At 49.9% G+C, this 24,834-nt stretch overlaps 1 protein-coding gene across 3 annotated transcripts in view; it reads right to left on the bottom strand.

The window, feature by feature from the left end:
- The window catches only part of NPDC1 (neural proliferation, differentiation and control 1), a 716,939-nt gene that overhangs the window by 161,616 nt on the left and 530,489 nt on the right, over positions 1–24,834 (bottom strand). The window contains exon 1 of one of the 3 annotated variants that reach the window (XM_069609740.1): positions 18,118–18,338. The exons of the other annotated variants lie outside the window; for them this stretch is intronic. Within the exon in view, the coding sequence (XP_069465841.1) occupies positions 18,118–18,223 (106 nt within the window). The 5' untranslated portion in view covers positions 18,224–18,338. Of the gene's footprint in view, positions 1–18,117; positions 18,339–24,834 lie in introns of those variants that run through there. 3 annotated transcript variants of the gene reach the window in all.

Below are 24,834 nucleotides of genomic sequence, written 5' to 3'. Positions count from 1 at the left end.
AAAGAGCCCAGGCGCAGCACGTTCAAAAAAGAGCCCAGGCACAGCACGTGCAAAAAAGAGCCAAACAGCACGTTCAAAAAAGAGCCCAGGCACAGCACGTTCAAAAAAGAGCCCAGGCGTAGCACGTCCCGAAAAGAGCCCAGGCGTAGCACGTCCCGCAAAGAACCCAGGTGCAGCACGTCCCAAAAGAGCCCAGGTGCAGCGCGTCTGCAAAGAGCCCAGGCGCAGCACGTTCAAAAAAGAGCCCAGGCACAGCACGTTCAAAAAAGAGCCCAGGCGCAGCACGTTCAAAAAAGAGCCCAGGCACAGCACGTTCAATAAAGAGCCCAGGCACAGCACGTTCAAAAAAGAGCCCAGGCACAGCACGTTCAAAAAAGAGCCCAGGCGTAGCACGTCCCGAAAAGAGCCCAGGCGTAGCACGTCCCGCAAAGAGCCCAGGTGCAGCACGTCCGCAAAGAGCCCAGGCGCAGCACGTCCGCAAAGAGCCCAGGCGCAGCACGTCCGCAAAGAGCCCAGGCGCAGCACGTCCGCAAAGAGCCCAGGCGCAGCACGTCCGCAAAGAGCCCAGGCGCAGCACGTTCAAAAAAGAGCCCAGGCACAGCACGTTCAAAAAAGAGCCCAGGCACAGCACGTTCAAAAAAGAGCCCAGGCACAGCACGTTCAAAAAAGAGCCCAGGCGTAGCACGTCCCGCAAAGAGCCCAGGCGTAGCACGTCCCGCAAAGAGCCCAGGCGTAGCATGTCCCGCAAAGAGCCCAGGCGTAGCACGTCCCGCAAAGAGCCCAGGCGCAGCACGTCCGCAAAGAGCCCAGGCGCAGCACGTCCGCAAAGAGCCCAGGCGCAGCACATCCGCAAAGAGCCCAGGCGCAGCACGTCCGCAAAGAGCCCAGGCGCAGCACGTCTGCAAAGAGCCCAGGCGCAGCACGTCCTGGCGGTGCTGTGAAGCAGCAGCAAATTCGAAAATGTAAGTGAGCCCCTTTGTTGCCCACAATCCCCCTTTCTTGCCTCTCCCAGTACCCTTTATACCCTTTTCTTGCCCCAGCCCCTTTAGGTGCCCAGACCCGTTTAACCACTTTTCTTGACTCCAGTCCCATTTAGTCCCTTTGGTTGCCCTTCAACCCCTTTAACTGCCCAGACCCGTTTAGCCCCCCTTCTTGTCCCTTTTTTGTGCCACAGTTCTTTTTAGCCCTTTTTGTTGCTACCAGCCCTTTAAGCCCCTTTTGATGTGCCCATATTGTTTTGTCCCTTTTGTGGCCCTCTAGCCCCTTTTGTTGCCCCTAACCCCCTTTAAGACCCTTTATTGCCCCTAAAACCTTACACCCCTTTTGTTGACTCAGTCCTGTTTAGCATTTTCTTGCCATCAGCCCTCTTCAGCCCCCTTTGTTGCCCCTCAACCCCTTTAGCCCTTTTCTTGCCTCTAACCATTTCGGCCCCTTTTCTGGCCCCCAGGTCCCTCCCACGTTTCGCTCGGACATATCCCTGGCTCGGCTCCTATTTGGCCCCAAGAGCCAGGCCATACCCCCAGGCTCAGCCCTTCCTATGAATGCCCTGGTTCTCAAAGGTCTAAATCTTACCACACATTTCACCAGAGCGTTATACTTCAAGTGCAAGTCCAGCCTCAGCTGCCACATCGCCGACTCGAACGACTGGGACATTACAGCCCTCCTCAGTCCCTTTAAACCCTTCTGCCTCCGCCAGAACAGCTCTACAGGATCTAAAGGATATCACCCTTGCAGTTGCTGCAAAAGAACAACCTGCAAAAGAGGAGCCAGTGCTCACGGCCAGATGACCCGGTACTCGTCGCAAGTGATCATCCTGTACCACTTGAACAGACCACCTGGATCCGCCAGCAAGGCCCTGCTCATCATTCTCTCTGCTCACGAGGTGTAGGACCCCGTGGTGACTGAGGCTGCGCAGAACGGAGCCCACCGCATGGAACCATCACGTCCTCCACACATGGATCCAGACATCTCACCATTTCTGAAGTTCTAACCCCCATCCTTGAGTAAACCAACCTGAGGGGGCACGCTCACAACTCACCATCTGCTCAGGGCAACACCTCACCTAGAGGTTATGATCTGGAAGGATAACCCACAAGTTAAGCACTGGCTGATGTGGAGGCCAGCCTGCACACTGTTCGTTTGTATTCCAGCAGCCCTTCATCCTTCAGAGGTTGAGAAGTCAGTGTGGGACACTAAAAATAAATACGTTCTGCAAGTTTAAACTTGGAGCTTACTTATGGGGCAAAGTGAGGAGGGGGCTAGGACAGGCTGGTCCGGGACTGGCAGTTCTCTCCCTCTTCTCCCCGATATTGTCTTCAGACAGTTCCTTCCTGTGCCCTGGAACCCTTCCTGATGGATACAGCTTAGAGCTATGAGGAGTTCTTCCATTTCCCTAGCCATTACAACCCCCAACAAAACATGTAACGAAATAAAACTAGAGCTGTGTTGGCGGACAGATACGGGTTCTTGGTCAGTGACATAATATAGCAATCGCACCTGAATCGGGGGAAGGGGCGTACACGGCTGGTAATGGCCTGCCATCCCGAGCCGAGGCAGGCCCTTTTACGAGGACTGTGGGCTCTTACTGGCCATGAACGCCCCCCCCCCGACGAGGGGGTGATAGTTATTTGCACACCAGGGTTTGGCCGGGGTGCAAATAGTTTATTATTTGCTTTCCTGAGATGGACTGTGCATATTGCACAATGCTAATCTCCTTAGAAAAAACAAAAAGATGGCCGCCACCATAGGAAAAGGGACAAAGTTCCTTTTCCATTTCTATAGTGGCATCGCAGGTGGGAGGAGAGCCAGGACCAGAGCTGAAAGCTCCAGACAGCTGGTAAGTGGGGAGGGAAGGGGTGAGGAAAGGGTATGTTTTGTTTTGTGGGAGGAGGCAACAGGAAGAGGCTTTCTGTTGCCTCCCCTCAATCAAGATGGCACCACCCAGAAAAGGGACTCGGGTGACTGAAAAGAGCGGGTGGTATACAGTGTATTCCCGCCCAATCTTTGAGCCACCTGATTGGCTGAGCACACACTCCTGGGTGCAAATGTGTCGTGTCCTCAGCAGGAGAAGTGCTGGCAAATCCAGGGTGCGCATTTAGTCAAACTGCTGGGAAAAGCAGATTCCCCATCTCATCCCTAAGGTGACAGGAGATGAATGCCTTAATTGCAGGAAAAGTCTGTCGTCATTGCAGAAGAAACAAGTCTTCATTGGCCTAAGGGAACAGGAGGCCAATGCCTTCACTGCAGGAGAAGGAGGTCTTCATTGTCTTAGGGGAACAGGAGGCCAATACCTTCAGCTGCAGGAGAAGGATGTCTTCATTGTCTTAGGGGAACAGGAGGCCAATGCCTTCACTGCAGGAGAAGGAGGTCTTCATTGTCTTAGGGGAACAGGAGGCCAATGCCTTCACTGCAGGAGAAGGAGGTCTTCATTGTCTTAGGGGAACAGGAGACCAATGCCTTCACTGCAGGAGAAGGAGGTCTTCATTGCCTTAAGGGAACAGGAGAAGGTCATGGAGGCCCCCAATTCAGTGCAGAGGTAGCTAGTGGCCATCACTCCTGGACTCGCATCAGGGTTTACAGAGGTGGGAAGATGTGATGGTGCTCCTAAATGGCAGATCAACCCCTTAGTCAATTAAAAACATGGCACATACGACATTTCAAAGTGGGATTGTGGCTCAGCAGATAATGTTACGCCAAGTTCAGCCTAAGTGAATCCCATTTGGAAAATAGATCCAAGATTCAGTAACTACAACTGAGAAGCAGCCATCTTGAGAGCCTTCTCCACTAGAACTGTTTAAAGCTTGGTTTCCTATATCGCTATCAGAGAAAATTCAACGTATGCACTTAAGAGCTCTTGGGAAAGGATCTTGATCCAGAATGTGTGGTGATATTTTCAGCACGATGGATTCTGTCCCCATGGACACTCTGAGCAGTATTAGATGCTGGTTTATACAAGGACACTGGTAATCAAGGATATGTGTCGCCCGCATCTAGAGTGGCTTTTGATGGGACAGGGTTCTGGGCATATGCTCTTAACTTTGTGGAAGCCTCGTGGATCATGCGCAGTATGGATGGCCGCAAGTTAGTTTCCTGCTTGTTTAGAATTCCTGCAATATTACTTCCCAGGCAATGAGTTGCAGGTCATTCATGACCCCTATATTAGCAGGCCGGTTTAGTACAGCAGCTGAGTCTCAAGGTCTCTAGGATTCTAAGGTCTTTGCTTTTATTAGGTCTCGTGTCTAGGGTTCCTGGATTCTTTTTCCTCTTCCATCTTGGAGCTTCTCCTGCATTTCCTCAGCACTCTATGGAATTTTTCATGGGGGTTCCATACTTTTTTATTGTGCATTAATTGCTGGATTTCTTACATTTCATCTGGCACCGACACTGGACTTGCACTGCATTTGTCTTGAGATGTTACTGGTTTCTGTTTCTCTTTTTATTTTATTTTTCTGAAACGACTTTATTAAATTTTTCCAACAGACAAATTAACATGCAATAACTTCAACATAATAAACTTAACCATCCCAATTGCAACAGTAACATAACCTTCTCCATCCCCCCAATCGCCCCACCAGACTGTTTCTCTTTTTGATAGTCAATGGTATTGAGACCAAATGTTCAGCTGAGTAAAACTTTCGTTGTTGGTTGGCAGGATGTACCCCCTGACTAGCACTGCCTTACCGAGGGGTTTTGATGTTGGTATGAGTTTTTAAACCCAACAGGTTGGTTCACCTTATAATTATCGTTTGACTTGCTGGCCTATACGGTTCTACGATGTTTGCTCGAGAAAATGTGTTTGAGGCCCATTTGCTTGAATTTCTTTTTACACATATCAATGCAAAAAAAGTAGGGGGGAGGGGGAGTCCCCTCTGCAACTCCCCCATATCTCTCCACCCACCTTAATATATATATATATAATATATATATATATTTATACCTAGCCCCCACCCCTTCTACTTTTTCAGTGAAATGCTAAAAAAAAAAAAAAAAACTCGAACAAATGGGCCTGCAAGGAAATGGGCTAGTACCGGCACACACAACAATTCAATTCGGCATGGATGCTTCAACTAACTGAGATAGTTGAATAAATAAATTAATAAATGCTGCATCCATGCACGCATCTAGAATAGCAGGAGAACTCAATATAAGATGGTGCTCACAGTCCTCTCAGCATCTCGCGCTAGGCACCACACCCAGAATGGATGCAAAGCATCTCTGAATGACAGCATGCTTTCCCTTTCATCTAGCCCTCTCCACTCCTGGCTGTAGTTCCTTTCACTTCCTAGCCTGCTCCACTCCTGGCTGTAGTTCCCTTCACTCCATAGTCTGCTCCACTCCAGGATATAGTTCCCATTTTCTCTAGCCTGCTCCACTTTTGGCAAGAGTTCCCTTTACTATCTAGCCTGCTCCACTCCTGGCTAGAGTTTCCTTTCCTCTCTAGCATGCTCCACTCATTGCTCGAGGTCCCGTTTTCTCTGTCCTTCTCCACTCTTGCCAAGAGTTCCCTTTACGCTCTAGCCTGCTCCTCTCCTGGCTAGAGTTCATTTTACTTTCTAGCCTCCTCCACTCCTGGCTAGATTTCCCATTACTCTCTAGCCTGCTCCACTCCTGGCTAGAGTTCTGTTTACTCTCTAGCCCGCTCCTCTTCTGACTAAAGTTCTTGTTTATTCTCTAGCCTGCTCCATTCCTGGCTAGAGTTGTTTATTCTCTAGCCTGCTCCATACCTGGCTAGAGTTGTTTATTCTCTAGCCCACTCCACTCTTGGCTAGAGTTCCCTTCAATGTCTAGCCCGCTCTACTCCTGGCTAGAAATCCTTTTACTCTCTAGCCTGCTCCACTCCTGGCTAGAGTTCCCTTTACTCTCTAGCCTGCTCCACTCTTGGCTAGAGTTCCCTTTACTCTCTAGCCTGCTCCACTCTTGGCTAGAGTCCCCTTTACTCTAGCCCACTCCTCTCCTGGCTAGAAATGCCTTTACTCTCTAACCAGTTCCTTCCCTTGCTAGAAATGCCTTTACTCTCTAGCCCACAGCTCTCCTGGCTAGAAATGCCTTTACTCTCTAGCCCACTCCCCTCCTAGCTAGAGTTCCCTTTACTCTCTAGCATGCTCCACTCCTGGCTAGAGTTCCCTTTACTCTTTAGCCCACTCCTCTCCTGGCTAGAGTTCCCTTTACTCTCTAGCCTGCTCCTCTCCTGGCTAGAAATGCCTTTACTCTTTAGCCCACTCCCCTCCTGGCTAGAGTTCCCTTTACTCTCTAGCCTGCTCCTCTCCTGGCTAGAAATGCCTTTACTATTTAGCTCCACTCCTAGCTAGAGTCCCCTTTACTGTAGCCTGCTCCTGTCCTGGCTAGAGTTCCCTTTACTCTCTAACCTCCTCCACTCCTTACTGGAGTTAAAAAATGTTCATTCGAGTTATTGGTTTTCAGACGTTTGCCTATTACCATAGGCACAGCACCATTCTACACATTGCAACATAATAATCGGTATAGATATTTTAAAAAAAATATAAAAATGCTGTTTATAATTACTGAAAATCAACGCCGCACCCAAAGCTAGTCATTTGAATGCAAGACAGTGTAATTTCCAGAACAGTTCCGTAATTTGGGGAAGGCTCACTACATCCTTTACATGAGGGTCAGCCTTAGCAGCACTGGGTCAACCTGTTTAAGTGCCGCCAATGTAATCTGGTACCTACAGTAGCTCACTGAGGCTGCAGAAAAACGCGCGGCCCTGCATCCGAGCCGAGCCAAACATCAGTGATCCTGACCTCCCTCGCCTTTCCTCCCCCAGTCCAAGCCGACTGGCAGGCCAACCAATAACACACATTATTTGCTGGACTTTCTGGGCAGTTCTCCAGAGACCACCATTTGGCGGGCCTGTTGCATTTCATTGTAGTTAAAAGCGCAGCATTTTCTCCCTACCGATCCTACTTGGAATCACCTGGATTAGTCGTGCCATGGGATTTGCCAGTATGTTACTTAGTCAAAATTGATGGGATGGTAGAAGCCTGGGTTATCATGCATAGACCTCGCGGTGCACCCACGTAATGGCACTCTGCACCACAAAATAGGCAAGCTGTTATGGCATTCACATATGTGGTTCCCATAACGCACTTTCTAGCAGGTTTACACATCTGCAGAGAGCACGCAAAGCAACGTATGAAATCTCTTGCTGGGATGTTAGACACATATCGCTGCTGAGCTGCACACATGCTCTCCACAATGCAATCTGGCGCGAACAACAGAGAAGGGAAAGGTACGCATTCTGCAATCTAAAGGAAAAACAGGACTAGTACTAAAAACAGTCAGACTCCATAATATCATCACCCTCAAACATGGCGACCCACAGAAGAATTGGACCTGTTTACCGCGTATGACAACTGCGCGTACACAGCTCCCACGAAAGTGTGTGTGTGTAGCAGGTTGATCCGATAGCACAGCGAGTAGAACACTCACTTTGACATTCTGAGGCTGCCGACGCATGTTCGAATCACGGCAGGGTCACACTCAGCCTTTCATCCTTCCGAGGTCGATAAATAAGCACCTCACACCAAAGCACCGCTCAGATGCCTGAGGGTTCGTAGTGCTATATAAATGCAAATGCAAAATTACCCTGACAAAGATGGCGCCCAGAATCGGCCATGGGAATGTCAAGATGCTCGTTTGTAAAAGTGACCCAGGATCGGAGCAAGAACAGGGGGGCATCCAACGGTTATCCTCAGGGCAGAGGGCCGCTCTATATGTCAAGCACGGCTCATATCACAAAGATGGAATTCGAGCACTAATGTGCACGTGCACATGATGTTAATTCAAAGGATAACGGTGAACTAAGAGCAGGCACACATCTGCGGACATGCAGGGAAGTTACATCCCTGACATAGTTGGGAAACATTTTAAAGAGGTTGTCAAATGTTTGCAAACTATTTATATATAAGAAGCACTGTCAGTGAGCCCGAAGAGTCCAACGGCGTACCTGGAAAAGGCTATAAAACTGGGGAACGGAGGACACATGCAGTAGTCATCAACATCAGCCACAAGCATGACAAGAGCAGTGAGCACAAGACGTGAAGGTGGCCTTGATAACTACAGAGCATTATACAGGTGAGGGAAATTGGAGGCCAAAACATAGACCTTCTGCCTACTTGTGTATGAAACATGTTCTCTTGGTGATGGGCTGTGGCCATTCCACACCCTATATCTATCATGGGATGGGCTACATGGCACAAGCTTGTCAATTCGTGGAACTGGAGAAGCGACCAGCACCGAGGACTTCCGGGATCATCACGCATTCGCATTTTGCTGCGTATCCTAACCGAGGGTCTGCCATTCTTAGATGTCTGTATTCCCTGATATGTTCTGTGCCGATGAAGTCCTCTGCTTGGGCCTAGTGACAGAACAGGGCAGATTTCTAGAGCAAACCCAAATCTGAGTAGATCTTTAAACGTAACGGTCTTCCTCACAAGAAAGAGCGCTGCCAAGCAATATGGCACTACCAACTGGAGTGGCAAGGCGAGTTCCACAGGAACCCATGTGGAACTCGCCCTCGGACCCAGGCCCCGGGCCTCATGAAATGCGGGACGATAGAGGGTCTGGGAGTTTAGGTGCGGGGTGGGGGAAAACGGCGCGAAAGCGTAGGGAGGGGCGTCCGAACGGCGCCACAAGAAACAAAAGCCCATGAAGGGCAGGAAACAGCACCTGGGAAGGTGCGAAATGTAACAGCAAGAGGTCAAGGGGGTAACCCGGCCGCCCCCAGGAAGGAACAAAAGGCTGGGGTGGTATAAGTAAGCCTGGAAAAGGAGAGGCGGCACAAACCAGAGCTCACCTCTCTCGGGTAGGCTCTTAGTGCCTGGAGAAGGGGAAGGAAAAACGTTTGCTCTTGCGGTATGGGGCACAGAGGAGGCACGCAATTGAAATAGCCAGAAAGAAACTAAATAAATCAGTAGAAAAGTACTGCAGGAGGACAGGGCTGCATTTCATAAGACATGGCCTACACCGGAACAATCCGGACATGTTTCACCAGGAGGGGGTGCACCTATCAAGGAAAGGGATGGGGTTTTGCCAACAACAATTTTAGGGCACTCCAAGAACGGGGTTGTAGGTAAGGTGCTTTTGGGGGGGGACCCGAGCGGGCGTAAGGAACACCCGTTCAGGTGTGGCGGGCATGTGCCCAGGAACCAAGGCCAGGGATAAGAAGGACGACTCAGGAGGAGCCTTGGGCAACTTCGGGACTGGACACAATGTGCCCAAAAGCATATGGCAGTGTAATTATTTTGTTGTGTTGTATTTTCTGTAAGGAAATAAAATGCCTACAGCCTACAACTTTTCCATACACATAAGTAGTCTGTGATTTATTACTTAGGTAGGGATCTGGTAAGAGAAGCAAAGTGAACCCACACTACTCAGCCTAACCCCTTCCCCCCTCCACCCTCCCGATGGCAACCCGAATCCCTGGAGGAGAGGTGGTAAAGGGGGGCATTCTGGACAGTGGTACTCTTGAAGAGGCGGAAGCAGTATGGGCAATACCATGTTGGTTGGATTGTTGGGAGGGGCCAACGTGAATACCTCTTACTGAATCCAGTCAGGGGTCTTGGCAAAAATGCAACAACAAACTCAGCGGAGAGAATACATGTGATGTTTTGGCACACGTTCAATTTAAACAATGAAGCTTATGGTGGAATACACATACTTTGAGCTGGTGTTTGCTCATATAACTGCAATTAATTTCCAGTGTTGCCTTTTTGTGATGCAACTGGCCCCTTACTCTGTCCACCCAGCCCCCTCCTGCCTGAGCGTTCCCCATTCCCCTTTAACTCAACTTCCTGAGAACCTGTCTTTTTTCCGGCGTAGCTGAGCCAGTGGTTGATGAGGGTGCGAGCAGTTGGGAGGTGCTCCACTATTTTTTTTTTACTGTTCCTATACTTTTATTGTAAAAAGAAACCGTTCAGGAAGTGTAGTAATAAGTTGAAACTTGCACTTTAGTGCACTGCACTAAACATTGCCTTAAATAGCAAGTGTGTTTGTTTCGGGGGTTGGATTACGCGTGGGAGGGTGTGTGGCGGTGGAGTTTGTGGGGCGGGAGTAGGGGTGGGGGGCAGGCCAGCAGGGAACATAGTTTCACTACTCAGTGATGGAAGAGTATCAAAAAAGTAGTGGAAGGAAAGGAGCAGAGTAAACTCATTTTTCAAGGGGTGCAGTCATGCTGGTTGACAGCCAACTGATTTGAAATGGATTTCAGTTTAGCTGTAACTAATATACGGTGGCAAAATGGAGACGTGTAGTTTAACTTCATAAAGAACAGTTCCGGAATGGTGTAAATGGTTGCAGAAAGTAGTGGAGCTGTTAACATCAAAAATTAAAAGTAATGGAACACCGCTCCAGACCGTTCCCACTCACTTCGACCACTGCCACGACTTCTTTTGGTACACCTCTATTGAAGCAGAAGGGGGGTCCGTCTCCAAGGGTTTCCCAGTCTTTCGTTTAGCACCTTGAAGGAATCCTCGTGCAACCGGATGCGATTTTTCAGGGGGTTCATGAGTACCTGCAACCACCCAAGTCGTCTGGTAGAGAGTAATGCCACAAATAGCGTGTAGGCGATGCCTCCAGGCGCAATGGCAGCGGGCAGAGCATGTACGGCCAGTGATTACACAGCCGACTTCCCTAGCCCCGCCACCCACACTGGCTACCCAAACACTGCCCGGGATCTGCTGGACAGCCGCAACGCTAACCTTAGCTTCAGAGCGGAAGCGTGTTGCGTACGACCCCCTTCGGCCAGCCCCGACTTCATAGGCTGAGTAGTGTGGGCCCCCCCTTCGCTCTTGTTCCTTGTACCCCGACTATGAAATAATAAGACAAGCAGACTTGGGTGTGGAAAACTTATAGGCCGTAGGCTTAGAATACATCACACCAGATGCTTTTGGGCACATCGTGTCCAGGGTTGGAGGAGATGCCCAGCCTTCTCCTCAGCAAGTCTTTGTTACCCTTGGGCATCCGACCCCGGACACGTGCCGCCGCCTACGACTTTCTTCTACCGTGTACCGAAGAAGGTACTCGGCGTTCCGGTTCCTCCTTCTTTCTCCTTTCCTTCCTTTTTGCAGGGTGGGTTGGGTGGCAAAATGTTTCCTTCTCGCCCTTTTCCAGGCCCTGGGAGCTTACCCGTCAGAGGTGAGCTCCTTCCTGGTTTGTCCTTCTCTTGGTTTCTGCGGGGTTACTTATACTCCCCTGCTCCTTTGTTGTCCCTTTGGGGGCCGGGTTTCCCCTGGCCCCCCTGTTGCTTTTCCTTCGCACCTTTTCCTGTTGTGTTGCTTGTTTCCTGGCAGCACCATGGGTGGGGGCCCCACCTGGCTGCCCCTCCCCTTGCATTTCGCGCCGTTTCATCCCCCACCCTGCGCCTAACCCCCCAGGCCCTCCATCGTGCCGTACTTTGTACGATACGGGGCCTGGGGCATAGGGCATAGGCTGAGTAGTGTGGGCCCCCCCCCTTCGCTCTTGTTCCTTGTACCCCGACTATGAAATAATATGACAAGCAGACTTGGGTGTGGAAAACTTATAGACCGTAGGCTTATTTATTTTCTACCGAAAATAACACCAAAACATAACATAATAGAATACATCACACCAGATGCTTTTGGGCACATCGTGTCCAGGGTTGGAGGAGATGCCCAGCCTTCTCCTCAGCAAGTCTTTGTTACCCTTGGGCATCCGACCCCGGACACGTGCCGCCACACCTGAGTGGATGTTGCTTCAGCCGCTCGGGTCCCCCCAAAAGCGCCCCTATCTGCCCTGAGAATGTTGCTATAACAAAAACCCCCCTTCCCTTAGTCGACAAGTGCGCCCCTGATTCTCCGTGCTATAAATTCTGACATGAAACTTTCCGTTTTTCCCCCCATTGCGTGCCATGCTATGCAGTCTACCCGCTGCTGCTGCCTCTATGGTAGTGGTCCTTCTCTCCGATGCAGTTTAGGTATATTGCTCGCCCTCTACCCGACTGGTATACTAACCTTGCTTTTTGCCTGGCCATCCCCATCTATCGTGTGACGGGCCATTAGTTCCCCTGCCCTGAAAGCCCCATGGTATGCCTCGGCCCAGCTTTTCTTTCTCCCTTTGGCCAATGCCTTTTCCCAACATTCACCCCTTTTTGCCGAAATTACACCCACTTCCTGGGCTCCTGTTTCCACTTCCACCACTGCATTTATTACCTGCTTCTCGTACTGCTTACCTGTTTTGTACGTTAGGGCGTTCCTTGCTCGCTTGTTTATGACCCGCCCTGTATCCTTTTTCCCTTTTGAGTCAACCTTTGTAGTCAACCGTACCTTCCTTTCCAGGTTTTTAATGGACTTTTCTTTTTCCTTTTGGCCAATGCCTCTTCCAAACCTTCACACACTTTCTCTGCAGCAATTTTTTTTTTTTTTTTTCACATTGCACTCCCCTGTGGTCTTCCTTTTCCTTTTTGCGTTACCTTGTAGTTAACTGTTCCTATCATTCCAGAGCTTTTCATGGACATTTCCACTTTTCCTTTTCGCTTTGGCCAATGCCCTTGCCAAGCATTTACACCTTTTCTCCGCCGAAAAATATATATATATTTTTTTTTTTAAAACTTTTTTGAGTTAACCTTATAGTCAACCGTTCTTCCCTTTCCAGAGTTTTTGATGGGACCCATGCCTTCTTTGGCGTGGGCGTTTTCTCCTTTCTGGCGCCCGGCCTTGGATCCCTGCACCTCTCGCCACTGAAAATGCATCAAGGTGACAGCTACACTTTTACTACCACTGGGCATGATGCACCCCCTTTACTCGACCCGTGCACCACTGCCATGTTATCCGACTGCACCGCTATTTCTTTTTTTTTTTTTTTTTAGCTACTCTCCCGCTGCACATAATGCTACCCAGCTAGGAAACCATTCCCGCCTGCGTGTTATTCCTAGCTCATGCAGCCTCCTGCCCTGCTTTTGGTCATTTCTCCGTGCACCACTCTCACCCTAGTGTTGCGCCGACGCCAAGTTCTCTTGCCGCACCCGTGAGCAACACTCTTTTCCCCTTGGTTCCTCCTCGTATCCTACCTATGTGGAGCCCCATCCCGGCACCCTTGTCCTTGGCTCAATGCTTCTTTAGAAAACCACTTTCCCTTGACCTATGACCCTTCCCGCCGTATTTAGTTTTTCAGCTAATGCTTGCAGTTCTGTCACGGTGGCCTTGTTCCTCCCTTTTAGCGGACTGCCCCTGGCTGGACTGAACCTCCCCACTATCCATATGCCAAGAGCTGGCACGCCCCATATGTAGACATTTGCCCCTGAAATATTCCTCTTCCCCTTGCATACCTAGCCATTTCTGTGATTCCTTTTTCCTGATCAATTCTTCTTTTAATACGTTGAATATGTCAGGTAAAAAAAAAAAAGTCCCATCCCATATCCGGAGAGCAAACCATTTCTCATCTAAACTCGTGGTCCTCTTCATTCCATGCATCCCCCCTGCATGCCTTGTATATTTTTAACGCCCTCTGCTGATATGCTACCCATGCTATCCCGTCCTCTGGAAATTTCTGTAATATACTGGTGGGCATTTGTCTGGAAGGCACTCATCCAGCTGCCGAAGCTCTTTACTACTGTTGCCCTCCTCAGTACGCCTTTCTCGTCCTCCTTTATATCTTCTATTGACCCATTCATCACTCTTCTTAGCAGAGAATAAATGTCAACCAACTCTTTTCTCCATATTTTTTCCCCTTTACCTTGTCGTTTATATACCATCCCCTTGCCTTCGTGGACTTGCCCTGTGGGTCCTTTCTCATTGTTGGTCTGCCGTATTTAGTCATGAGAGGTCCCCTTTCTTTGTCTGCTTTATCTGCAGCTGCTACCACTCTTGGTGCCACCCCCAAGCGGTGGGTTCCCTGCCACTGGTACTGCTGTTGCTCCTATAGGTCCTATTGGCTGTGGATTGGTACCTTGCGGTACCCCTCCTGAGTTTGGCACCATTGGTGCCCCCTGAAGTGCTGGGGCTGGAGTCCCTCTGGGTTCCGACCCTGCCTCCCCCTCCTTGTTTACAACACCTTTCCATTTATCCCATGTCTTTCAATGATCCCCTTCCTCATTATCGCTGCTCTCTGTTTCAGGTGATGAAAACCCATGCCCACTAACTTTGTTCTCTAAGGTAGATTTCAGATTATTTGGGGTGTTCTGAGACCCCTGTCATTCTATTTGTAATGACTTCTGTAATCGTTTTGCCAGTATTGCTTTCTATGATATCCTCCCGCACTTTGCTCCCTGGTGTCCCATTTCTCCTTTAAAACCTTAAATATGCACAGGTTGAAGTTTTCCTCATCCCAACCTAAATCTGGGAAGCAAACCATTCCTTTCTTTAAATTCGTGGTCATACTCTTTCCATACTTCCCCCCCCTAAATGCTTTGTACCTTCAATATTCTCTGCTGGTATGTCACCAACGGTACCCCGTCCTCTGGGTATTTTTGCAGAATAATAGTGGACATTATTTGAAAAGCCGACATCCATTTATCAAAAAACTCTTTGGTACCTTAAAAGCCTTTCTCATCCTCCTTTAGGTCCTCTATTGATGCATTCTGTCCTCTCTTTTGGCATTCTAGCAGGGCAAGTCTGATGCTCTACCGACTGAGCTATCCGGGCCCTTCAAAAATTATCTATGAACTCTTTTCTCCCCATTTCCTCCTTTAACTTCTCCTTAATGTGCCATGCCTATGCCTTCATGGAACCGCCTTGGGTGTCCTTACCAACCGTGGGCCTACCATACTGGGTCACCCTCCTATCCTACTGTGCCAGTGAGTGGCCCTGCTGGGACTATGACTGTCCCTTGTATTGGTACATGGGTGAATCCTGCGGGTGTCACCGGTAAACTGGGGCTCATCCCCTGGGGAATAGACCCTGGCGGAATCCCTTGTGCCACCCCCTGTGGTATGGGGACCCTGTTGTCTGCTGATCCTGGCTCTCCTGCCCCTTGACCGTCACCTGCACTTTCTACCCATGCCCTTTTCTGTTTATCCTTACTCATTACCTCCTTCCATTTTACCCATGCCTGCAAGTGGTCCCTCTCTTCGTCCTCGCTACTTTCCGTTTCAGATGACACCACCCTTAATTTGACCCCGTGCTTTCTGTGCCCCACGGGTTCTGGGCGACTTACCCTGAGCCGTAATGCATGTTTTCAACATTTTTACAATTTTGACCCAATTTTATTATAACTTTTCAACCCTTTTTTTTTTTTTCTTACCTTTGCCTCTTCCTAGGCTCCTCCGGCTGCTCCTGCGACTCTCTTGTCTTCTCTCTCGCCCTCTTCTGGCCTTGCGGTATAGTAACCTCCTCTTCGCTGCCGCTGGAATCCTCTAGCAGCAAAGGCGACATTGCCCTTGCCCTTTCCTCCTTCTGCATAACATCCAGCACCTATTGTGCCCCATATTCTTTTTCTGCCTTTTTTGGCCCATTCACTGAACACCTGTGCACGTCTTGCTCTTTCCTCTGCCATAATTCGAAGATCTTCCTTTCAGTTCTAGTAGCTTTTATTATTTTCTCTTCTCCGGGTGCGATGTGCTTCAATTTTCGCTGTGTAGTTGTCTCTTTAAAAGTCAGAGCCTTCTCTGTGTCACTAGGCAACTCTCCTTTTCTGCTACACTCTTCAGTTCCTTACCCCCTCGTGCGTGTTTCTTTGGTCCTTAGCCCTGTTCTTCCCCCAGCCAGGCCTTTCCCGCTCTTTGCTGGCCCCAAGATTTGCCTTGTGTGTTTGTCCTAAATGTTGCGTTGTTCTTCTCCCAGCCGGGCCTTTCCCCTCCGTTGCAGCACACAACCACATTAATTGTGACTGCCCCTTTAAGATTTCAGTGTGTCCCGGTACTTCGAGCGTTTGCCACTCCTTCCAATTATATATGCCCCGTACAAGCCACGCCCCTTACTCGCCGCTCCTTCGTTTTGTTTAGCTAGTATCCGCCGGCTTCATACGGCACTTGTAACCGCTTCCCCTTCTCACCACACGCAGGTCTCGTTGCGGCTTCTCTCTCTGCTGCCGATGACTCGTTTCTGAGCGCCCGCTGATTCCGCGCTCCTTGCTGCCTCGTTCAGCTACCTCTTCGGCTGCTACTGTTGGTCCTCTTTTCTCGGCTGGCGTTCCCTCTCGGCAGCCTTGCAGCGGTCTTCCTGGCTCCGTCCGGCTGCCTCAACTTAACACGGCACTTCTCCTGCACGGCAGTCGTCTTCTCTTACGCCCGCAGACCTCCGGCTTCTGAGTTGGGGTTCCGACCCGGCAAGGCACTCGCAGCTCCCAGCAGTCTTCCAGCAGTGTGCTCTGGAGCCCTCGGGTGCACTCCGCCTTCGTGGTACCTTCCTGGATCGTCTCTCCGCCGCGCATCTTCCTTGGATCTCCTCTGCCGGCGTCCCTCCTCTGCTGGCCCTCGGCGGGTGATTGAGTTGGCAGCCATCCTGTCTTCACTCCAAGGCCGCAGCTTACCCGAGCGAGGTGAGCGGGCCGCTTCTCCTTCTTCCGCCCAGTTCCTTCAGCTTACCCGAACGAGGTGAGTGAAAGTGACTGTCGAAAAACGAAAAGGGGAAAAGAAAAAATGTTTCCTTCTCCCCCTTTTCCAGGCCCTGGGAGCTTACCCGTCAGAGATGAGCTCCTTCCTGGTTTGTCCTTCTCTTGGTTTCTGCGGGGTTACTTATACTCCCCTGCTCCTTTGTTGTCCCTTTGGGGGCCGGGCTTCCCCTGGCCCCCCTGTTGCTTTTCCTTCGCACCTTTTCCTGTTGTGTTGCTTGTTTCCTGGCAGCACCATGGGTGGGGGCGCCGCCTGGCTGCCCCTCTCCTTGCATTTCGCGCCGTTTCGTCCCCCACCCTGCGCCTAACCCCCCAGGCCCTCCATCGTGCCGTACTTTGTACGGTACGGGGCCTGGGGCAAAGCCAGTGCGGCGCTTCTCGGACCTGCGTGTTCCTGTTGCGCATAGGAAACATTGGCCTTGATGGAGTGGGACGCAACATGTGGGCGTCTGAAACCCAGGATCAGCGGCCGGCCGCGGCACACTTGATGACTATGTGGCCCTCGCAACCTTACTAATACTCTGCCAGGCAATGCGCGTGCCGCTGCGTGAAAGTAAATGAGCGAAACGCTACTATGGCAAAAGCGCTGTGGACAACCTTATCCGGAGTATACAAGTCGATGGCTAGAAGAACACATGGATTGTGATAGATGGGACGCTGCCCACTTAAGGCGATGTGCTCCATGGGGATGGAAAGGGGAGGAGGGGGTAAGCAAGCAGTACACCGTGTAGCGGGAAGCAATATATCGTTTCTGATTTCATTTTGTGGATGAGCACCTCGCTCCGCCCCCCACACCCTGCAATGTTCTGACGTATAGGCCATCTTTGGGAGGGGGGGTGTTGGGGAGACACCAGGGAACTATATACAACATTACACAACGACCGGTTTCCCACTGCTCATCCCACAGCAACCCCCCAGAAAAGGAGAGGAACAAAGACAGCTGGCCAATCGGTGCAACGCAAAGAGGTTGCCACATTGCCTAGGTGAAACCCATGACGGTGCCACCCCACAAGGCTGGTACTACGGTGGGATGTTTGGGGCTTTTCGGAGAACGGGGGGTGTTTTCAGTTCCCCCAAAAAGTGTACATTCAACCGTGAGGATAGATCAGTGGGGGTTGCACACGAGAGTCCATCCATCCTTTCAACCTTGGACATTGATGAAAGGAGCAACGTTAAATTGGGAGGGGGCAATACAACGCGCAGAGTAGCTCAACACTTGGGCGCTGAATGCCCGTGACAGAGGGCGATATCAAAATGCTGCCCCGTTTTCCTACAGCCCTGGAAAAGGAGAAAAGAGGGGCGTGGGTTCAGTCTCCAGTTCTGCTTTCCGTAGTAATCGCTGTGTGTTATATATTCATAATTCTTGTATTGAGCTAAAATATCAATGCCTCAATCCGGTGCCTGCTTTGCTCGAACACATTACCGGAATAATACCCAGGAACAAATCAAAAGAGCCGACCCCTAGCGCCAAGAAGCGCGTAAATTGCCGACGGTGCGCTGCACAAGTGCCGCGTGATATAGCATAACAAAGTGTAAGTAAGGTGTTGTTTGGGACAGCGCTCCCCCACTTTCCCCTCCCCCCACGCCCCTTACCGTGCCAGTGTCTGGAGCCACGCTCTATACGGTAGACGGGGTAACCAATGCATAGCGTCATGGTTGCACAGATGGACGTCAGCGGAACAATCAGACCCGGGCCCATTCTCGGTCGGCTCGGCCGGCGAGGGGCTCAAGGCAGCGCGGGGAGCGGGGGGATGCTGAGGCGCTGGACAGCGCTGCAGTGCTGCTGCGGCTCGGCTGGTCCTCTCTGCGCTCCGCGAGCGATGTGTGGGCAGACGGGGAGCACTCGCCGATTCCCACGCACTGAGGCTCGAGAGGCAGCCAATCAGGGCAGATGCCGAGCCAGGCACCAGCAGAAAGCAACAGCCTTGGGGCGAGGGGGCGAGGGAGGGAAGGGGTGAGCTGGGCACCTACTCACTTCTCAGTGCCACTCGCCGTCTGTTCTTCAACAGAGGACGGGGGTAGGACTGGCAGAACAGAAAACGACCAGCGAGCGGATGGCCTGGAACCAAAATCACCCAAAGCAGCTGCCTATTGGCCCTTTCCTCGTGGCCAAATCCCCCTTCCAAGGGGCCGTGATGAAAAGTTCACGCCTATCGCAGAGCCCTATCCGGACGGCGCAACATATTGTCGCATATGGCATATTATATATAGCGCCTTCTGGCGTATTCTCTGCCGCCTGCGGGTGCTATAATAATGTGTAACCTGTTTCCCCACTGCTTCACCCTTTCTCTTTACCTCTCCTCCTCCACAGAAAACGGTCTGAGTATCCTGGGCAGGAGCGCAACACCCCAACTCCCAGAAACGCTTCAGCACGTCGAGACCACTACGGTAGTGTTTTGGTGCAGTGTAAACGGATTTCGGTTCCTCTTCCCCCCTTGGAGCTGCGCCGAAATAAGGCTGCTTTGCTTGTGCCACCCTCTCATACCAGCCCTTTCATTCCCCTCGCGGTTGCATGTTTTTTCATCGGAGGCTCTACCACCTGAATCCCCATTACCACTTGCCTGTCCCTCGTGGCGTCCCACGCCAATCAGCCATTTTGGATATTTTTTGTCTTTTTAACACGCCCTGCCACCGTGAATTTCGAACCCTTCCCTTTCCCCCTTTCCTGATTCCGGTCCAACACCCACCTGCAGGGGCAGAGCCAGCCTCAACATTTTTGTGGGGTGGGCTGGATGACAATTCTGAAAGCTGTTCTATGATGTGAAGAATCAACTTCCGGGGCACCAGTGGTCCAGGGAGGAATATCGGTTTCTAAACCATCAATCAACCCCACACTTCTAGTACACCAGAAGGGATCCGAACAGATTGGAACACTCCACCTCTCTGTATTTTGAAAACTATCATTCTGACTATCTGCACTGTTATGTACTTCACTGTCCATTACTGTAACTGAATGACTGTATATGTAATCCATGCCATGCATGTACTTGCTGTTCTAAAATATGTGCCCGGTTGCCCTCGGGCCTGGTGCGCTATACAAATAAATATACACATACAAATACAAAGTAAATTATAAGACCTCCTTGTCCAATTTTGGTAACGTGGACTGAATGGCAGGCTTATCGCCGCAAGGTCGTGGATCGTTGGTTAGTTGCAACACAGAGAAAATACAATTATTACCCAATAATAAAAGGGAATGTCCAGTCCAGGTTGTGTATACATATCTACTTTATTATTACTACAACAGACAGTTCTAACACACTATAATTACAACCCACACTGTAAAGGAACACAGAGGACAGACAGTTTCAGAAAGCAAAGGGATGCACTATGGATACTGACAGGAGGGTAGTTGGTAATGTAATCAGTCCTATAGTTCAAGATCATTTGGTCTCAACACCAAGGGGGCAAAGGGTTGCAACTGTCTCTAGGGACCTTCGGTGAAGAACCAGGGGGGCAGAAAAACAATGTACCTGGTGCTGAAGAAGTTATTGGTTCTCGACAGCTTTGAGGTGGTTCCAGGGCACTTTGCAGCCCGTGAGACAGAGTTAGTGGGGTGTGACAGCTGCGGGTACCGGGCGGCAGGTAGTTCGGCAAGCAAGGCTGGACGGATGTCTGCAGGCTGTCCGGCACGTTGGTTCGGGCCAAGAATTGCTGTCTCTGTGCTGGTTGGCGGATCTTGAATGCTGGTCGTGGCGTCTTGGATGGCTCTGGTGGCTAAGACTTGACAACAGTCAGCGGTGAAGCCAGATGCGGTTCGAGGACTCAACTGTCTCGAAATTGTTCTTAAAAAGATGGATGCTGGATGATGCTTTTGTGGCACTCTTCTTAGCTTCTTCACAGGGCTTGCGTCTTTTCAAGGTGGACGGTTCAATGCTCAGGAGGGTGTTAGTAGGCAACAGCCTTGTCCTGTGTCCAGAGTCTCTCCAGCACTTCCCACCTAGGAAGCTGGCTGTCAGAACCTAGCAGGGCATGCTGTGGGCTGGCTGGGTACCAGTTCTGGAGCTGCTGGATGGGTCCTCCGAGTTTGGTATCTCACTCTGTTCCCTGGGAGATGTTTAGGGGAGGGATCTTGCTTCCCTTTTGGAACTCCTGGCCTTCCTTCATTGGCGGAAGATGCAAGGTAGACTGTACCCTGACCTCGGGTCCAAAAGAGTCCTCCTTCTTACTCCTTGAAAAGTTGTCAGATGATCTGATCAGTGAGGGGTTCAGCCCACTTTTAAAGCCAAATGGGCCCCAGCGATTGGTGTAGGCTAACCCCACCTTAATGAACCAATCCTGGGTCCCCCACCAACAATCTTCAGTGATGCTTCAGGTCAGAACCAGGGTGCTTGGCAACAGACAGGGGAAGGATGACAACCTATACTTCTAAGTCCCACCCCTATTCCTGTCTGCTGTACATCAAAGTGTCTCCCTAATTAACTGAGCCCTATGCATCGCTTGATCACAACATGGGCCTCCTTCCAAGAAGGGGGTTGCAGATAGACTTTGGTCTCCTACAATGCACATACTTCCCCGCTCTGAAAGGAGTGGTTCCAGACAGGACATTCACTGCCCTTTCATACCAAGGAGGGGTGTTAGTACCAAGTTAACACATTGCATTGCAAAGAGGTGTCTGACGTTTGGTCTCCATTGTCACTTCCTACACCCAGGCTTTCCCTGAGGCCTGCTAATTATCCTTCAGTATTCACCACCACCAGCAAGGTTTCACAATGAAGATGCAAATCCATGGGGCCTTGACATTCTAATCAGGCAGCCCATGGCCAAAGGCTTTTGAGGTACCCACAGCTCTCAGGTGTCAGCTACACATGACAGGGGCGGCCGGCGTTGGTAAGCTGTGTCATCCCAGAGTACATGACTATTTTTCTGCAGCACGGTGAGTGTGGAAAATGTGTGCGGGAATGGCCCCATCGTTCATTCTTTTTTAAACAAACAAAAGCCTTGGCGAGTGCACTTTTCCAACTTTTGGTCGAATTCCTCACAGTGAGTCGGGCAATAACCCATTGTGCTGTCAATTCTACTCATTTCCTTTGAGCGCAGAAGGCTGAATATCTATCACGTCTTCCTTTTGCCCATTAGATGTATCTTTCACCCCAATTCAGAGGTTATTTATATTCACAGCGATGCTAATTATTGGCGGAATGGGCCTTCTAAAATCTGAACCCAGCAGTCACGCCTTTGGCTTCATCGTAGGGGGTTATACTGATATCACCTGGGAAGACTTTTGCTCTTTGCCTCTGTACGTTTGCTCTTACTGCATAGGATTGGTTGTTTAAATTTAAATGCTCTGCTCTCCCAGGCGAGGCATTTGCCAGGCTATTGATTTAGGTTCCTTTTCCGCAATGCTCTGCCCTGGAATCCAATGGGAGAGTGGAGATTTCTGTCTGCAACCTCCTCAAAGTGGGAGGGCTTAAGCCCTTCCAAGCTAGAGGCTGGAGTCGCCCCTGCCTGCCTGCAAGAACCCATGTTTTCCCAGCTGCAGTCCCCAAACCCCCCTCTTGATGCTGCTCCTTGCCTGCTCTGCATGGAGGCTGCTCGCATCGACCTCAGTTCCCCCACCTTGCCTCCATCAGCCATGTCCTCCTGTGGGCGGTGTTCACTTTGAGGCCCCATTTGTAGGCAGCACAGGAAACCCATTCTACACAACCCCCACAGTATAAACAATGGCCAACATAAAATAGTCTAGGTGTTATTCTTGCCCACTTCAACAATGCTCAATGTACCTTATTTGAAAGGATAGGCTGAAGTACTATATTGAAACCGGTTACTACCCGTGGCTGAGAGATCTACAAACTCTGTGCTTAATTCACCTGGCTAAATTGCAGGAAATGGCAATGAGGGGGTCTGTCGGTTAGATGTAGTGGCAGACCCCTAATTACTTCAGCCCAAAGCGGGGTCCACCACCTGAGGAACGAGTGCACATTTTGTACGTAAAGCAAGGTTTATTGTACAAAAATCGTGGGAGCAGTTGGATAGTCCTGATGAACAAAACCAACTCAAGTCTCAACAAACTAGATCAATTGATACATTTCTATACATGTTGTCAACAGTTAAAACACTCCCAGATATTTTATTACCGCCCACCCTCAAACATGATTGGACAAAACATTTACAAAGAACTTCCATCATTCATTCCTTCTCATTGGTCATCAACAATATTTACGACTATTTTCAGATCATATTCAAAATCCTTCTTTGCTGAGGATTGGTTGTGACATTATGGTACAATGAAACATTCACATACAACGCAATTCATTAGTTAGTGACAACTAGCCTAGAGCCTTTAACCTTAAGTGTGATTTGTACATGGTCCACTTGGATATTGTATAAATGCAAGGAAGGTCTGAAGAAAGAGGTTTTCTTGGAACTCTAGATTGCAATCTCCTCCGCCCTAGACACCTGGCGCCTCTTAAAAAATAATTTATGTGACCAATACTCTAGCAGTTCAGCCTCTAGTTTCAAACTGTGATAACAATTGTCTGCCGGAAACCCTGGCCTCAAGCCCCATCTTTATTGCTGGCCCAAGCAAATGGTCAACCCCCTCTACACGACATTAATGAAATGAGCAGTATTACATCTGTTCCTTTGCAATACTGATAAATCATAAACCTTCATCCTGCTCGTAAACTGCCATTCTACTGGATGACTCATTCTTCCTCCTTCAACCCCCCAGAAGCAGATTTGGCCATGATGGCACTCACAACTTCAGTTGAAAGCTACTCCTCTATGAATTTGTGCTGTGAATGCCCTCCACCTCCTGCACTACCACCATGGAGCCATATTGCAGGTGGTGTGAAAGTGAGGCTTGAGGGACAGCAATGCTCTCACCCCTCATCAACCCAAAAAGATGAGACACATACCTGGCAGAGAAAATGCCAGGTCATCCTGTAGTGATGTCACAGCAGTCGATTGTAATGAATTCCACAGTCCTCTGCCATAATCTCACAGGAGGAGGATAGAGCATTCAGAATGGGAAATAGCTTTCTATAGAAGCCATATACAACATGTTTATAGGGGCTCAGAGAAATAAAGACTGTATGATCAGTAAAAATATATATAAATGTGTAGAGATACAGATACAGGCAGGGAGCTATACACAACTGGATAGAGTTAGATAAATATAACTAAATACACTTACTACCCCTCCCCACCTCACTACCCAATCCAACGACACTGGTTCATGCTCAGCCAACCAAAAAGAGGTATCAGAAAGTTTTACATTAAAAGGCAGCCTTGCCCTCCTGCTGTGGCATTTCTGGGGCCTTGGCACTGCCACTCCATTGGAGTGTCCCATTCTAGTCACCATTAATTGCAGGCAAGGATAGCTCCAGAAGATGTTAATTCCACCAGGGGAGCTGGCTGCCTTCAGCTCACTCTCTGCAAGTGCCACACATTCACAATCTGCAAAACCACAGGTGGCAGCACTCTTACAATGACATGCTTAGAATGAACATTTTCACCCGAATTAGTACAATTATAGGACAACTATTTTAATAAAGCACCGAACCTGCATATCCCATTATGTTGACGTCTGACCAGAGAACAGCTCACGGATGGCACCCCCTTGTTCAACAAAGGACCCACTCATGGTGGGCACCTTCTTTTGCTCTGCTGGATTGTACTCTCGAACAGCTCCTGGAGGGCCTCATCTTACTTGATGCATAATTGAGCAGCTCATGAAATGCACCCTCTTGCACTAATGAACAGCTCATGGAGTGCAACCTCCTGCTCTAAAGGACAGTTAATGGAGTACACCCTCTTGCTCTGCTGGATGGCAACCTAGAACAGCTCCTGGAGGGCTTTATCTTACCGTGCTTGATGCATAATTGAACAGCGCATGGAATGCACCCTCTTGCACTAATGGAAAGCTCATGGAGTACACCCTCTTGCTCTGCTGGATGGTAGCCTAGAACAGCTCCCGGGGGGCCTCCTCTTGCTCAAATGGAAGCATAAAAGAGCAGCCTATGGAGTGCACCCACTTGCTCTAAAGGTCAGCCCATGCAGTGTACCCTCATGCTCTGCTGGAGGGTATCCTAACATCATCTAGAGTGCCTCCTATTGGTCTACTGGATGCATATTATGAAGCATCTCATAGAGGGAACCCTTTTGCTCTTCTGGACGGTATCCTAGAACAGCTCCTGGGTGCATAATAGAGCAGCTCATGGAGGGAACTTTCTTGCTTTTCTGGAGGTTATCACATAACAATTTATGGGAGGCCCCTCTTGATCCGCTCATAGTCATGCCAGAACAGCTTATGGATGGTACTCTCGTCTTCTGCTCAGAGAAGAACCACACTAGGTATCATGGCAG

The sequence above is a fragment of the Ambystoma mexicanum genome, chromosome 8, assembly GCF_040938575.1.
Source record: "Ambystoma mexicanum isolate Mex_15411 chromosome 8, UKY_AmexF1_1, whole genome shotgun sequence".
Lineage (NCBI taxonomy): Eukaryota > Metazoa > Chordata > Amphibia > Caudata > Ambystomatidae > Ambystoma > Ambystoma mexicanum.
Note: the sequence above shows the minus strand (reverse complement) of the source record. Positions and strands in the feature narration are given on the sequence as shown.